This window comes from Centroberyx gerrardi, chromosome 12 (assembly GCF_048128805.1).
Source record: "Centroberyx gerrardi isolate f3 chromosome 12, fCenGer3.hap1.cur.20231027, whole genome shotgun sequence".
Taxonomy (NCBI): domain Eukaryota; kingdom Metazoa; phylum Chordata; class Actinopteri; order Beryciformes; family Berycidae; genus Centroberyx; species Centroberyx gerrardi.
In genome coordinates this window covers 13,084,823-13,101,743 of record NC_136008.1, presented here as the reverse complement: position 1 = coordinate 13,101,743, position 16,921 = coordinate 13,084,823, and the positions used below count along the sequence as shown (strand labels likewise).

The window sequence follows — 16,921 nt, the reverse complement described above, 5'->3', positions numbered from 1 at the left end:
GTTGTGGTCTCACTGCAGCGGGGCACATACAGCGTCTGCTCCAACCAGAGACGTTTGAGCTGTGCACAGGATGAGGTTCACGATTCTCGGCTTAGTTGAGTAAGTAGCTAAGTAGGCAGGAATATCCATAAATTAGAGCTGACAGCGTTTTACAAACACTGCAATAGAATCACAGTCTCCTGCTAGCTTTGACAGAGTTGAATGTCTTTCTCTCTGGTTTGGCCTGAACAGTTTGATCCAGTTGAATCCTGAACCATACTGATGATGCCATGATCCACCTACTGTAAAGAGATGACTCTCTATAGCCACTGATTAATCATTGTGGAGGCGGATTGGTCTGAGTTTTACTAAGGCGATTGGAATGGGACATTTTTTTTAATAAATGTGGGCCAGATTTCTTGAGGCCGTTGCCTAGTAGCCTGGGTTATGTTATCCTGGGTAAGAATTAAAATGTTGATTTGTTTTCTTCTTTATTGAAAGTGATTTTAGGTATGATTCCTATGTATGAAACGGGTTTACAGTTATGTTCTTGTTTGATGTTAGTACTAAGGAGATGAAACATCTTGAAATCAGGTTTTTAGCAACTCAATCATTCAGTTATGAGAGGTATGAAGAATTCATGAAATAATGAAAGCGTTGTAGTTTTGTTGTTATGCTTTAAAGTTGTTTTGTATGTCAAGTGCCTTATCTGTAATGTATGGGATGCTCTCTCTCTCTCCTGTCTTTATTTCCTCTCATCCTCTCCTCTTCTCATTCCTGTCTCCACTTCATGTCACAGAGCCAACTCTTAAGTCTCATTCACCTCTCACTCCTCTCTTCTTGCACCGATTCTTTATCCTCCCTTCAAACTCGCCCTCATTCCACCACCATGTTCCTTTTTTTTTTACTAACCCTGACCAACCAGCAACCTCTCTTGATACAGAAGAAACAACTGTGTCCTAATTACAGTGTTATTTTTTATTTTGTATGTTTGTGTTTAATGATGCCTAAGTATTGTTATTAATAATAAAAGCAAAGATCATGAATCACAACTACAACTCTTTGTCCAAAGTTGCTTTCGTTTGTTTCTGCATTACACACAATACAGCCCAGAAGTTCCTGAATGTTTTCACATCAAGGACCTCCAAATAGATCTGCAATTGACCACCAAGCCCCATTTGATAAGATTTTGTCCCAATGAGACCCATCTGAGATTATATTTGTTTTAAGACAGAATTATAATATTGTAATATTATAGGTGCGGAGAGGGAAACCGGTCCGTGCCTAAAGTGTAATTCATCTATAATTGTTGATGTTGTATATTGGATAAGGTGTTATGTGGCTCCTTTGAAACCTAATCATTTTACATTTTTATCAATTTACTAACATCAAGTAAATGAAATGATAGTGAAATCAAACTATTCCTCTGGGATCGCCTCAAGGACCCCTAGGAGTCTCCGGACCTCAGTTTTAGAACAATAGGCTACCATACACAATCCAGTTAGTTAATTTTAAATGCTTAATTTAGAGCATTTTGAGATGGGACACTAAACACTGAATGTTTCAGTCAAATGTAGAAGAATTGTAGGCCTATGTCAGATTTAGTGTGTCCTGACTGTAGGTACATGGGTATCAACCCAGCAGTTTGTATGGCCTTCTCCAAAAGCCAGAGCAGAATACCACTTATTAACACTTTCCAGACCCCCAGCTACAAATCCAACACCTCATATCTGCATCATCTCTGTCATCCCAAACTTGTATGTTGTCTGTCTGACTCTTGAGAATTTCCTTCACCACACTGATATCGGGGTGGAGCAAAACCTGGATTTCCCAACATAGTACGTCATTTGTATCTAGCTTGTGTGATATCCAATAGAATGTGGAGAAATGGAGATACTGTAGACAGCTTGTATCGACTTATGCACCCACTGCTAGCCTGAAACGCCATCTTGAATAGAAAGGGGGTTTAAACCGGGGGGAAACAGGAAAAGCGACACTGAAGGAGATATACCATCATTTCTCTTTATTTTAAATCCTCGGGGCGCTGTCAAATTATACGAGCCATGGCGGTGGACATTCACTGCACGAAATAAAGGCGCAGAAGTGAGGAACTCGGCAGGGAACTGGTTAGCAGCAAGCTAGCACGGGGGGTTGGAGGATTTTTCCGCAGCTGAAGTTGTTTTGTTTGTTTATGTTATTCCACACGGACATGTCCTCTTCAAACCCAGGTAAAGTACGGTTAAAGTAGAATAATAACTTAAGGACATGATAGCATGCAGCTGTCAAATGGCTATACGCATTTCTTGTGCTTGGCTAAATCTGACACTTTCCTAAAGATAGCGTGACAGCATCAGCTAAGTTAGCTTAGTAGCCAAGCTAATGCCACCAATGGCTCTGCAGCTAGCTGGATAACGTTAGCAGGCTAGATGGGTATTGCATAAGTGGTAGCTAACGCGCTATCCAGCTAACGGCGGCTAGATTAGCGACTAGCTAGCCTAACAGTTAAGACAACTCTCTTGCTGTGATTTTATCTTACACAGTCAAACGAGACAACGTGAGAAACCAAGCCTGTAGCCAGCTACGGTTGGCTAGCTCGGTTCAAACTGTGCTGGTTAGGGTACTTATAAGTTAAGTTAATTGTATGCCTGATGTAACGTTGGCTCAGTGTTGTGATTGACTTAGCTAGGCTCTCGACAGGCGACTGCTAGAATGAAAATTTGTTGATATGTAGTTATTGTATGTCACAAAGACTTTAGCATAAAACATACGGGCAGCTAACGTTAGTTTCATTTCATTTTCTGAGTGTATCCGTTTGGTTGGGATTCCAGCGGATGGTGAGGTTTCATTTTCAGTGCTTGAGGCATGAGAAGAAATCACCTGTCATCTTCTTCTTCTCTGAGTTTTATGGCGGACACCTGTCATCTATGCTACATTGCATCTCTTTATGTCTGTTATTAATAGAGTTACCAGATCCAAATCTGGGTATGGGGGCAAGTGGGACCCAAGCAAGTGGTGGGACTGTCGTACCAAAAGGGACCAACAAAAGAAGAGCTGCGTAAGTGTGTGTGTTTGTTAGTGGTGAATTTTGTAGTGACATATAAGTACTCTGTTATGAGTATTTGCTGATAGGAATACTCTTTGATATTGACCATTATGGCCAAAATCCTTTATACTTATACTTATATGAAGCTATTAAATAGTCTCTCTCCTCATTCTCACAGGCCAGACTTTGATGATGATGACGATGAAGGAAGCAAGTTGTTCAGGTACATATGTTACAGTTCTTTAATAAAGCTTGACTAGTTGGTATATTGGCTGCCTGTGCCGCTTAGACATCGAGCCATGTCTTTTCTGTGTTTCCTCAGGTGTGACGATGACACAGGAGGCTCCAATAATGACAAGGAGCGCTTTGCCAGGTAGGGGGGGTGAATTAGATGCTTGTGTGTGTGTAGGGGAGGGTTATTATATGGATATAACAGTTACCCCCTGTTGCTCTCCCTCTCTGTTTTCTCTTTTTTTTTTTCTCTTTCTGACACTCCTTTTCACTTTGTTAGTGATTTTTGAGTCTGTGTTTTAGTGGGTTGGTTTCATTTCCAGGTTTTTGGATGTAGATCAGAGTTTTGCAGATAAGGAAAAACTAGCCAGGTATGGCCTGTACCACTCTGGAAGGCTGCCTCTCCTGCTTGCATCCATATCAATATTGAATGCACTGATCAAATACTACCCTGTACTACCAGGCCCCCAGAGTATTGTCATTTTGATAGCACAAAAATATGGGTATATTTCACAGCTTTATAAGTCTGTTTTCGTTCCTGTCTGAATGGTACGCTTCTTTGCCCAAGCCAGCTGGTTATCTGTCTCAACCCACCACTGTTATGTGTCACTAACTGGAAGGCTGTATGTGAGTCAGGGAGTTCAGTTCACTTTTGGTAATCCCGTACTCTTGAGCAACACTCCTCTCTCTCCCTCTCTCTTTCTCTCTTTCTCTCTCCCCCTCTCAGGACATCTGAAGAGTCTTTTTCTTTCAGCACTTGCTCTCTTTTGTCACTCCGACTGGCTTTGAAAGACCAGGCTCTCTTGCTTTCTCACTATCATTTTGATAGATCATTGACTACACGTTATCGTTTTGTGCATCCATTATTTCTCTCACTCTCTCTCAATCCAACCTCTTCCCAATCTGCATACTTGCATTGCAACATTAACTCTAAACTCTACCCCATGTTGTCCACCTGCCCGTCTGTTTCCCCCATCTCTGTCCCTCCTGTCCCGTCCACCTCTGCCTCCCTCCCTCGTTCCCTCGATCCAGGGAGAACCACAGTGAGATTGAGAGGCGGAGGCGGAACAAGATGACCGCATACATCACAGAATTATCGGACATGGTGCCCACATGCAGTGCACTGGCACGGAAACCAGACAAACTAACCATCCTACGAATGGCTGTGTCCCATATGAAGTCTCTGAGAGGGAGTGGCAATACCAATGCAGACGGGACATACAAACCATCTTTTCTCACTGACCAGGTATGAAGAAGAGTGACAGAGTGGTGTGGATATGGAAGGTATATCAGTATATAGATGTTAAAATATTTCAGCTTTAACTAACTTCACACCACTTCTCATAACACAGTGGGAGAAGCGTAGATCATCACTTAGGCAGTATGAGAAAGAGGGTAAAGGCTGTGATGTAAACAATTAAGCAAAGACTTAACAGATTCACTTCCATTGTAGACTTCTCGTCCTCAATGCTTAGCCTCTCTTTGATGTCGTCTGTCTGTAGGAGCTGAAGCATCTCATCCTGGAGGCAGCCGATGGCTTCCTGTTTGTGGTGTCATGTGAGACTGGCCGCGTTGTTTACGTCTCTGACTCCCTGACACCGGTCCTCAACCAATCACAGTCTGAATGGCTTGGCTCTTCCCTTTACGACCAGCTCCACCCAGATGACACAGAAAAGCTCAGGGAGCAGCTCTCTACTGCAGAGAATAACAACACAGGTACGAAGCCCACACACACACACACACACACACACACACACTTTGTAGACTGTGTACTGTATAAGCTCAGACTTCTTTGAATGAATGAATGAATGTGTTTTACATTTGCATGTGTATGGACAGTTATAATCTGGACATTTCCATGAAAGACTTAGACAGAATGATATCATCCATTTAAAACAGAAAAAATCAGAATAACACAGTGAAGCCCCAAGGCTGATCTCCCTTGTGGGAGAGAAAATGAAAAATGTTGTCCCACATGCACCTCATTACACCCATGTTTGACTTAACTTTGTATCTCATCTGCCTTTATAAGGGAGGATGTTGGATTTAAAGACAGGAACAGTGAAGAAGGAAGGCCAACAGTCCTCAGTCAGAATGAGTATGGGAGCCCGTCGATCATTCATCTGCAGAATGAGGTGTGACTCACTATAGTTAACCCACCAGTTAATTACTTATAATGATATATGTGCATGGATACGTAGATTGTTCATGTACTGGGCTGTTTGTGTTTGCAGGTGTGGCACGTGTGCAGTGGAACCCATGTCTATGAACAGACTGAACTTCCTTAGGACTAGAAACAGGTGACCTAAACCAAGCTTTTGTTTTGGCATTTATTTAGCAAAGTTATGTTGTGCAGTTTGCAGGGAAGATAAGCATCCTACCTTGAATTGCCCAATAGGAATAAGATATATGTAAGATAAGATAAGATGCACTTTATTGATCCCCTAGGGGAAATTCAGGAGAACAAAGTGATTATTGGCATAATAATACCATTGATTGATTTGCGGGGTATTTTACAATTCCTTCCTCCTCCTCAGGAATGGTTTGGGTGCAGCCAAGGAAGGAGAGCCCCAGTATGTAGTTGTCCACTGCACCGGATACATCAAGTCCTGGCCTCCTGCAGGTAAAACTAGTAATTCTATGAATGTTGAAATACACAGTCATCTATTACATATGTTTGCTTTATAAGTTGGCTAGCAGTTGTGTAGGAAGCTAAAAATGGTTTTCTTCATTTGTATATGCCATTGTTAGAAGTTATACAATGTGGCAAATGTTGACACAGTTTGTGTTTGCACACGTGTGTTAGGAGTGTCGTTAACAGACGAAGAAACAGACAACACTCAGGGGAGTCGCTACTGTCTAGTTGCCATTGGGAGACTACAGGTACGCAACTCCCACAATCTTCCTCGTGTTCAGAAATAACTGCTCTGTCTTCTCTATGTTTGACCACTCATGTCAACATCTGAGAAAAAAAATCTTTTTCACCACCTTTTTTGGTGGTGGGGGGAGGGGGTGGGTTCTATTGAAAATGCATATCATCTACCAGTAGGAAGGATTTTTTTGGTCACTTTCACAATCCTATCTGATATGGATTAGGGCTGATATTTGTGCTGCTACAATGTGTTTTGAAATCATTTTAATATTTTTAGTGATGATTTTGCCATAGATATAACCAGAAGAAATCAAAATATTAACATAATAAAAATATACATCATTGTGATTAATGTGCTGTAAGACTTTAAACAATCTGTGCTTGTTTTCTTTAGCTCTTGCTTTATCCCATTTGACATAAAGGATGACAGAACGTGCCTGTTCATTCTGCAATGCATTGTGTTTATACCAAAAATGGGTTTTGTGTTTCTTCTTTAGGTGACTTGCTGCCCAGGTGACTCAGACATGAACAGCATCAGTGTTCCAGTGGAGTTCATCTCACGCCATAACTGCCAGGGCACCTTCATCTTTGTAGACCACCGCTGTATGGCCACCGTGGGCTACCAGCCCCAGGTAAGCCTCACAGCCGGTAGCTACATTAGGGCAGTCTGCCAGCTTCAGGACTCACTTGGCTACAGGCCAGACAGCGTCCCCCAACAGCCTTTGTGTTAAGAGTGTGGAGGTCTTAACGTCTTATGGGCTAATAGCTGTTGTTTTATCTGTGTGTTACAGGAATTACTGGGTAAGAACATTCTGGAACTGGCCCATCCTGAAGACCAGGGCTTACTGAGAGACAGCTTCCAACAGGTAAGGCTGTGTGCATGTGTGCAGCTTTTTGTGGACTCAGTTTCTCTATCGTTTATCTTTTGTGCTTGTACCACACTACATATTATCTATAAAAATTATATAATTGTTTGATGTGTTGGATGGTGTTCTGTCTGCAGGTGGTGAAGCTGAAGGGCCAGGTCCTGTCGGTGATGTTCCGGTTCCGCTCTAAATCCAGAGAATGGATCTGGATGAGAACCAGCTCCTTCACCTTCCAGAACCCATTTTCAGAGGAGATTGAGTATATCATCTGTACCAATGCCAATGTCAAGTGAGTCACACGCACATTTAGTCACTCAGCTGATTCCACCAGTACCAGTGGTTGCACAACAAGATTGCACAACCAAATGCAGCACATAATGATTTGACAGCATTCACGTCTTGAAATCTGATCTGTTGTGAAAGATCCCACTATGTCTGTATGTTTACCTCTCACCCTTATTCCCCAATTCCTCTCACACCCTTATCACATTCCTTTAATAAATCATACTCTGATCACTCTCTCCCTGCACCTCTCCTCTGCACCCGCCTGTATTTGCGGGGCAGTAGAACCTCGACTCAGGACCCCCTCACCCCCCTCTCCTCCCCAGGGGGTTCGCTGCCCCCCTCCCTGGGCCAGAGCAGCCCAAACTGCCCTCCTGTGGTGCTCAGCCCGGGGCAGGTGGCCACCAGGTGAGACCAGGCCTGACCTGACCGTCCTCCCTCCCTGCATGGGAGAGCAGGGGCTGCTTCTTCATGGGAGACAACTGCCACTTCCATCAAGCTATAGCCCTTTTCTTGTTTTTTTCCCTCTTTGGGTGATTCTGCCCATTCTCGTTTCTGTCTGTATTTTCCTGTAGTGTTGGAATGATAGGGCTGTTGCCCAATAAGAAGCATGTCTAGTTGTTCTTTTCTTATGGTCATAATAATAATAAATATAGTAGAAAAGGGCAACTGTTAACACACAGCCCAGGTGATGTAGCATGATAGTGGTGCGTATTTGTATAACAGAGCCTTCTGCTAGAGCGTGTTACTCCTTTCCCCTGTCCTCCTTTCTCTTCTGTGTTGCCATGGTGACCGGTGGCGGGTTGAGTGCTATTTTGTCAGCAGGTGTTTGGGATTTCTCACTCAATGGTGGAGGACATGGAAATGGCAATTAGACCATTTTGAACTAACTTTAGCCCTTCCTTCCTGTGTTTTCTCTCACTCTCTCTGTCTCTCACTGTATCTCTCTCTGTGTCTATCTGTCTCTCTGTCTCTCTCTCTCTGTCTATCTCTCTCTCTCTGTCTATCTCGCTCTCTGTCTCTGTGTCTATCTCTCTCTCTCTCTCTCTCTCTCTGTCTATCTCTCCCTCTGTCTCTGTCTCTCTGTGTCTATTTCTCTCTCTGTGTCTATCTCTCTCTCTCTGTCTCTGTGTCTCTCTCTGTCTATCTCTCTCTGTGTCTATCTCTCTCTCTCTGTCTATCTCTCGCGCTCTCTCTCGCTTTCTCTCTCTCTCTATCTCAGGCAGTTACAGCAGCAGCAGCAGGCAGAGCTGGAGGGAGGTGGAGGAGGAAGAGACGGTCTATATGAGGCAGGACCAATCACCCTCTCACAGGTTAGGCCATGCATCTGTGCGCATGAATGCATGTGTCCAATTTGATTAAACCTGTCCTTTTTCTATTGGGCATGTACAGTGCCCCTCGCTACTATAATAGTCTCTCTGTGACACATCTAAAGAGACTTGAAGGGATTTTTTGGATTATATGTTGATGAATGGTAACAAATGTTTGGAGTGTGATACCCCATTGATAAGTGTTGTTGTCCTCAGATGCCAGTGCAGGCGGTGACAGCGGCAGGGCCGGACCACAGTAAGAGCCTAGAGAAGCCAGATCTCTACCCCTCCCTTTACGCAGGCCCGGACCAGACCAAGGGCCTGCCCTCCACCTCCACTCCCAACACCCAGATCTACCCTCCAGCCAACAACTACACTGCTGCCCGGCCCAATGATGCGTACAGGTAGGCAGTCTGCTGTGTGTAATGGTATAGGGTCCAGAAAAAAGGGAAAAGGGTTCCCACATCTTTTGAGTGGATGTAGTTCCTGCCTGAAGAAGAGTGTATCCCCTGAAAATGCGTTGCCTAAAATGTGCATATATTATGTTGCCATATTTACCACGCCATGGCCTATGCATACATTTTCATCTTTGCTACTGTTAACTTGAATCAACTGTATTCTTTTTGCATAAGAAGTGGTTCCCAACTCCTTGTTTTCACCATAGTTCCTGACATGTCAGATCACGGGATCAGATTTGCTATTCTTTTCTCCATAGTACACAGATCGGTACGAAGGTAATAGAGCTCACTCCCCTTACTCTTGTCCCCAGGCCTGTTAGTATGACCCCTCAGATGGTGCAGACCCCTCAGATGGTGCAGACCCCTCAGATGGTGCAGACCCCTCAGATGGTGCAGCCGGCTCACTCGGCAGGGCAGATGCTGGCTCAGATGTCTCGTCAGAATGGAGCTCCCCCGTCGGTCACCCCCGCCAACACCGGCAGCCCCCTCCAGGGAGGGCCAGCAGGAGGTTGGCCTGGGGCAGGTGCTGGGGCCGGAGCTAGACCACCATTCAACAACCAGGTGAGCTAGAAGAACAGGAACCATGGACTGTTTTTGTTGATCTTTTCACTCATAAATGAAACAAACTTAGAATCTTCTGTGCTTTTAAGTAATGTTATTTTTATTTATATAGCGTAGTCATTGAAAGGTTTCCCATATCGAAATGATCACATATTCCCACAGTCAAGAAACGCATACATTTAGTACCATCCCCATCCAACCACCTTATCAGTAAACAGAGTTTCTTTTCCTATTCTGACCAGCAGGTGGCTCCCCAGGCAGCAAAGACCATGTCTCCACCATTTGCTGCCATGGGGGGATTCATAGGTGGCTCCTCCAACTCTTTTGGCCAGATGCCCACAGGTGCTGCTCCCACGCCTACCAATGGTGCAAACTACCCACCCATCAATGCACGTGCCAGCATGAACACCAACGGTTATGGTAGGTTGTGCGTGTATGTGTGTGTATCCGTGTCTTTGTGTTATCCTGGTACGTCCTCTCACCCCTCTGTCCTCTATCCCAGATGGCTCTCAGTCTGGGGCACAGTTCCCCTCCCGGGCGGCGGAGGCAGTGTGGCCCCAGTGGCAAGGCCAGCAGCACTCCCAGAGTAACGCAGAACAGCACCCTCATGCTCAGGGCAACCAGCAAGACATGTTCCCTGTGAGTGACTCGAGCTCGTTCTCTCTCATACACTCTCTTTTGTTCTCTCTCTCCTTTTCTCTGTTATAACTCTGTGTCTCCTCCCATCTGCTTCAGGATGTGCTGTCTATGCTGGACCAGCCTGCCAACTTCAACAACGATGACTTTGAGATTCCCATGTACCCTTCATTCAACGAGTGACCCGGTCAAGACTTTGCTGCCCATTTACCCCTTTGTCTTCCTTTCTCTTTCTCCCTCGCTCTTTCTTACATTTAGCTCTTTGGCTCCTCTTTTGATTTGCCCTTACTGCTCCTGAGAGTAGCACTCTTCCCCCTTTGCCTAGCATGGCTTAAATTGCACTGCCGCAAGCCAGTTAAAGATGGAGGGATAGACTTGACCACAGACCACAAATAGGGGATGAAAATCAAGGAATTGCTACTGATAGAAAGAGGATTATTGAAACAATATTCAGGCCATTGTAAGAGAATTCTCTAGCTAGCACTGCCCAAAGCTCAACAACTCATTACATTGTAGATATGTGATATATATATGTACACAAGCGCACAATCACACAACCAGAACAATATGGATAGACTGCACCGCAACACCCTCTTACACTTTGGCATCCAAGGAAATGCACACAAACACACAAAGGCCTTTCAGTAATGGAAATCTCATATACTCCTGTTTTTTCTCAGGCATCGATGAAGAGCTGTATTATACTATTGTACCCTATAGCATCTAGACTAATCTCTCCAATCATTGTTTTAAACTCTCAGGAAATCGCGGGGATATACAGCTTTGGTGATTTTACATTCTCAGCTATTGCACGCAAACCACCACTGTCTGTGCTCACCTCACTCACTGTTTCAGACCCACAGCATGTATATGCATGTCAGCACTCACACGGCTGCTTTCATGGAGCGCTTCTACATTGTGCAGATTTATACCGAGTAACACTTTTCTATGTACATTTATGACATCACCTATAAATTGATTTATTTTTTTCCCAGGGAACATGTAGAGTTTGTCTTCACTGAATGATCTAGTTTAACGACACAAAGTGTAATATTGGATACATATGTCTGGTGCCCTTTTGAAATGTGTGCATTCTGTTACCTTTGCCTACATGTACATAAATATATGTATGTGTGTGTGTATGTTTGTAAAATGGATGCATACAGTATCATTCTTAACTTGAACACAATCATGGGGTTTCTGACTTGCTTGATTTCCTCCTACTTCTGTTGCCCTGTATTACCTAGCACACTCTTCCTTTTTCTCTCTGTACCAAGTATGGGCTTTTTTTATACTCCTTTTGTAAAAGACATTTAAAAAAGAAATCACAGAGCAATAATTAACGAGCAGGAATTATGTACTTGTAAAGCCATTCTTTATTGTTGTCCTAAATGTTTTTCTTGATTGATGTTATTTTAAAGTGGAGAGACATGGTAGTAATGTTTGTTTTAATTGAAATGTTTCCCAAGTATTGTTTATTGTTATTTCAAGCTTTTGATCTCTTGACCTCTCCATTACCCTTTTTTGATTGGTATTTTAATAACGGTTTAATCAGGGTTGTATTCAGGATAAAAATGGAATAAACGGAGCTGAAACAATATGTTCTACAAGTGAGAGAATTTGCAAAAGTATTTTCTCAGCTTTTTGCCCTCTTGTTTGTGACAAACATTTGGACTCAGGCTGAATTTTTGCCAACAAGATCCCAACAACATTGTATCCTGTGTTTTACAATCAATTTTTGGTATGTTTGTTTGTGGTATGGAAGAATATTGAAGTCATGTGGGATGAAAGATTATACTTCTAAAAGGTAAATGTTTTAATTTTGAAAGTGTGGAATTTGTTTTAATTTGACCCATTTATTACAGTTTTTCATTGTCTGTGTGTAACACTTGCACACTCATGCTGACAAATGTAAATTGTATGTAAACCCATGTTGATAGTGTCCCATTTTCATTTTGAAAAGGGTGGTATTTTGGTGACTGTGTTATTGTTTAAAACCTCTTTGGTTGCTCTGTATCCAGGTTTTTACAATGATGTGAACTGCAGTTTATATCACACATAGAAACACAAATATATAAATATACTGTATATGTATATGAAATGTTAAATGAGAGAAAGAGAAATGTTTGGTTTTTGTATTAAATTGTTATATTGTCAAAAATCAATGAGTCGAAACACTTGTTTAAATTATTTACATTTCTTTTCAAGTACTACTGACAGTAGTAAGTAGCACTGGGGTTAGTGGACACTAGTCTCACAATATAATTAAATCCTTAATCTCAAAAATACTAAAAATGTTGTTTCATGATGGCTGTGTTAGAAGCCCTGTAAGGTAACGGTGCACTTTGCTGATGACACTCATGCAAGAGTCACAGCTGTTTTTAGTTACATCCGTCCATCAGTGTTCACTTCCTTGCTTTGCCACAGTTTTATGTTCTTAATTGGTAAAGAAACGGAAGACAACTTTGCTTTGATTGGCCTGTATCTGTTTTCTTTCCCCACTCTATCAGCTGGTGAAGACGCAGAGATCTGTGGTTATCTCCTAGGATCAGTTTCCTCCCTCTCCTCCTTCCCTCATCTCTTTCACAGCCTGGGGGTGAAAACGGATGGAATTAATGCTAGTAATGGGTCTAAGATAGGTTTACTGTTTCTCAGCTATGCTCTGTTTGGGTTGCGCTTGAGTGAGTCATGGTTTTACGTTGTAAATCGTGTGTGTTTTTCTGACGTCATTTCAAGACGATTCACTCGATACAGGTGGACATACATGTTGGTTTTCCCCTGCTCTGTATCTCTGCCTTGTATCCCAGCTTTTTCAGATCCACCCTTATTTGCATATAGGGTCACTTTACTCTTAACTTGTGTGTGTCTCTGTAGTGGCATCAGAATACAAGCAATCTGCATTTTTTTGGTCAGGATCAGTTTCCAACCCCTCTCAAGTGAATTGCCACCAAGGCGTCATATCCTCTTTCTCTCCCTTAACCATTCCTTTTTCTTTTCTGCATCTGTGTTCTCCACTCCATTGATTTGCTGATCTATGGTCTATTTTTCACGCGGACAACACAATCAAAACAAGGATTTGGCCAAATGGCACCCTGTGTCAGTGTATGTTTTAGTAAGCGGATTGGTACAGCATAGACAGGGCACCTTAATGTGCAGAGGTACACGGCACTTTTGATGGGTACTTTATAAAGTCCATCTTGTCTTAAAACAGTATCCAGTTATCTGTTGCCTCCGGTGTGTAGATGTCTTGGACCAGGAACCGGTGGCTCCTGTTCAGATGTCATCTCCTGTAAAGCTCTACTCTCCCCTAAGAGACCAGAGCCATGCCTGGGTGTTCTAATCTCAGGAACGACCTGATCGTTACCAAACTCCTTATTAACTATTCATGGAGGACACAGGTGCCAAGTGTGGCTCTGTGTGTCCACCAATCCATCCTATCTTGGGGGGTGGAGGGGGAACATGCTGGGGAGGAAGACAGAAGGTGTCAATGTTGAGAAAAAGAGGCCAAGGCACAGAGAGAAATGGGCTGTTGAATCAGAAGAAATAATAGAAACGACAGCAGCAACATGGATTCACTGTGAGCATCAACTGGGGGATTTGGAGAGTCCATCCAGATAAGGACGTACTGGATCAATACCTTTTGGAACAATTTACAAGCATTCATGGAACTAGTTTGGTAAACTATCAAATGAGAAGTTAACAAATGAGACAAGAAACAGAAGGAGTCCGGAGTGGGTAGACCGTTTTCCTTGGAGTCTGTGATACTGTCAACATGGATCCACCAACGCCCCCCATTTCCAGGCTGGATGTGGATGTGGACCTGGGATTTGCCCTCTTCTTCTTCTTCCTCCTTTGTTTCTTTTTGTTGGTGACCATGGTGCGCTGCGCACAGATGGTGCTGGACCCTTACAGCGCTATCTCTGTTTCGACATACCAGGAAGAAGACGAAATGGAGGAATGATGGAGGCCGGACCCGCTCACTGTCACAGACCTTATACAAATGATAAGGGAAAGGATCTTCATCATCATCAGATCTTCAAACGAGAGCCATGATATCTATTCATACTCCACAGATGGAACTGGAGAAATGAGTTGCCACAGGCCGCAGAGTATTTTAGGCTTTTGTTATGACTGAGTCAGTCTGGTGGGAAATATATTTCTAAAACTATTTTAACTTTTGTATAATCCCTGCCTAACTGAAATTTTGTGCAGAAAAATAAGATTATTGACAGTGCCCAATGACTTAAAATGATATAAGTATGCCACGAATATCATTATAGAGAATGAGATATACTTGAATGTTTAGTTTTGTTTATGCTTTACTCATGGATCACACAAGGCATGTAAATAGATAACATGTAGCCGGCTTTTAGTTCTTGTTGCTGAAAGATTTCATCCTTTGAAATGAAATGAAATGTATTAAAAATGACTAATGTGTTTGCTGTAGTGGTCTCTGTTACTAGACCAGGGGGGGATTTCACAAAGCAGGATTAGCAAACCAGATAACTTTGAAAAATGTTATGAGATATCTTCTGAAATTTTACTATTAGCAAGTATCAACATGCATGACTGAATCATAAACCTAATATTCATGTTTTCTTTACAGATTTACAGATTCAAATCAGTATCATTAGGATATAGCATACTGTTTTTCACAGTTATCTGGCTAACTTTCTAATCCTGCTTTGTGGAAAAAACCCAGATGCATAAAGATGTCAGCCTCCTGGGTTGATGACATCACTTTGTTCATACCCATCCCACAGTGCAAAGTGCTCAAACATCAACATCCACTTCTACCAGGACAGATATTTGAGAGCGGCATTGTTATGTTTTGTGCAGCGGTTTCATACTTATTTTTATCTAGAAACTAAGACAATTTTTATTGGCTTTTCACTGCCCAGTTCCGGCTTGCTGGTATGATAAACATAAAGACAAAAGTTGTGGGTCAATAAATCGAACTCATCCTCTGTTAGAGTGCAGAAAATCAGGATAAAGCATCAGTTAGGCATAACTGGGAAAAACTAGCATCTATCAACCAGTGCGCACATCCATGGTGAGCACTGACTCTGTTGTTTTTGGTCTGATCCTGTGTGTTTAGTCGGCCATTTACGATTCCAGGAAGTTCCAAAAAGTGGCACATCTCACTTTCAATTGATCTCTGATGGCAGTTTGACAGAGATGAAGTGGAAGCACAAACACTCAGATCCACCAGGGCCACCCAGGGGACCAAGACATCTATCCCAGGAGGCAACCATTTTAATTCATATGGTCCATTCAAGCTGAGATACAAAGCACAAACTACTGCCTTGAACCCAAGAGAACAGAAATGCTGGGGCGATCTCTATAGAGACTTAGTGTGATCTGTTCATCGGTGCAGAAAGTATAAGCAAAGCTGCTGACCAGCTTGATACAGACAGAGGCAAATGTTCTCCCTTTCACATGGGCAGTAATAGGGCACAGATGTTGTTTTTGTAAAGAGTTTTCAATGATGGAAATACAATTATAATGCACAACAGATGTTTTTTTTTTGTTTTGATTTGTTGTGTTTTGCCATTCTGTCACGCTATGTTTTGGAGCTTCTGGGAAAACATTCCATTCAAGTTGTTTGTTGTTCAGTAAAATAAAATAAAAAACCTTTAACCTGTGTGTTTTTAACATGCATGTCACAGTAATTCATCCAGTGCTTGTAGTGTTTCATCCAGCAGAATCATGAATGGGGCAGGAGAGATGATGACAGAAGTACAGATGGGATCACCTGGAGGCCGCCATCTTTATGCACCTCATTTAGGGCTTTCCGAATCCTCTTTTGGGACTAGGCAGCGGTTCTCAAAGCGGGGGTCCGGGGGATGTAACTACTTTTGGCTATAAAAGAAAAGAAGAGCAAGAAAAACAAGTTGTCAAATGTTACAAAGATCCTTTTATTTATTTTAAATGAACATGCAAAAAGAAATTTAACATTCCTTTCACTCCGTTTCTGAGAAGAACCTCAATTGTTTGGTTTGGTTTATGCCCAAAATGCAGTCTCTGGCAGAGAGATATGTGAGTGAAAATGTAGTGAGTGACTGACATATTACATACAAGATGAATCCAGATAGGGTGATTTAGTTTGTGTTTACATCCAGACTCTAGTTTCTGGCAGGCAGCTGTCGCCTTATTTCAAATAAAACAGAATTTTGTTAACATCCTATTCAGTGGTATTTTTGCAATCACGTGCATTTTGCATATGACACTGTAGATGTAGGCCAAGATATATTTTTTCTCGAGGATAGCTTTCAACACACACACACACACACACACACACATGAGAGAATGTATGAGGAGGAGTTATAGCTTCACTAGTGTCCCCACAGTGGTTACCTCTGACAGACCGTGATGAGATTCTATTCTTAACCATAAACAACAAAAATCTTCTCATATGATGTTCCTAGGGACAGAATCTTATCAAACAGGGGGCGGTGATCTGATGTGATGTTTTGGGGTTTTTGACATGAGAAAGTTTGCCCCTGTCCCAAGGTATATTATGTATACCAACGTGAGGCTCAGGTGCACGCATTTGAAAACCTGGATAACCCGGGTTGGCGGGGGTTTCTTCTGTCACATAATCTAGCTGTGCGAAAACACCGCTCACTTCGGCTACCCTGGGATGCAAAGCATGCACTCCCAATGTAGCTAGCCGAAAGCAT

The 16,921-nt window shown here is 42.6% G+C and overlaps 1 protein-coding gene across 5 annotated transcripts; it reads left to right on the top strand.

Moving 5' to 3' along the window:
* The first annotated feature begins 1,926 nt into the window (after window positions 1-1,926).
* On the top strand, window positions 1,927-12,361 carry LOC139922304 (aryl hydrocarbon receptor nuclear translocator). 5 transcript variants are annotated; one of them, XM_078287102.1, is made up of 20 exons: window positions 1,927-2,207; window positions 2,941-3,034; window positions 3,201-3,245; window positions 3,345-3,395; window positions 4,286-4,499; window positions 4,756-4,969; window positions 5,286-5,388; window positions 5,488-5,553; window positions 5,791-5,876; window positions 6,060-6,136; window positions 6,623-6,757; window positions 6,917-6,991; window positions 7,129-7,280; window positions 7,559-7,681; window positions 8,496-8,586; window positions 8,800-8,987; window positions 9,353-9,602; window positions 9,845-10,022; window positions 10,105-10,241; window positions 10,338-12,361. In XM_078287102.1, the coding sequence occupies exons 1-20, from the start codon at window positions 2,171-2,173 to the stop codon at window positions 10,419-10,421; spliced, it is 2,400 nt and encodes a 799-aa protein (XP_078143228.1). In that variant the 5' UTR covers window positions 1,927-2,170; the 3' UTR covers window positions 10,422-12,361. The 5 variants fall into 5 exon arrangements, with proteins under 5 accessions (XP_078143228.1, XP_078143229.1, XP_071768886.1 ...); XM_078287103.1 differs by having other exon boundaries at window positions 7,556-7,681; window positions 9,848-10,022; XM_071912785.2 differs by having other exon boundaries at window positions 7,556-7,681.
* Window positions 12,362-16,921: the final 4,560 nt, after the last annotated feature.

Excerpts from the sequence above, each read along its gene's own strand:
- LOC139922304 (XM_071912785.2), top strand. The coding sequence starts at position 2,171 with ATGTTATTCCACACGGACATGTCCTCTTCAAACCCAG. Across the intron at positions 3,035-3,200 it reads ACCAACAAAAGAAGAGCTGC|GCCAGACTTTGATGATGATG; the intron begins GTAAGTGTGTGT and ends TCATTCTCACAG. Across the intron at positions 6,758-6,916 it reads CCGTGGGCTACCAGCCCCAG|GAATTACTGGGTAAGAACAT; the intron begins GTAAGCCTCACA and ends TGTGTGTTACAG.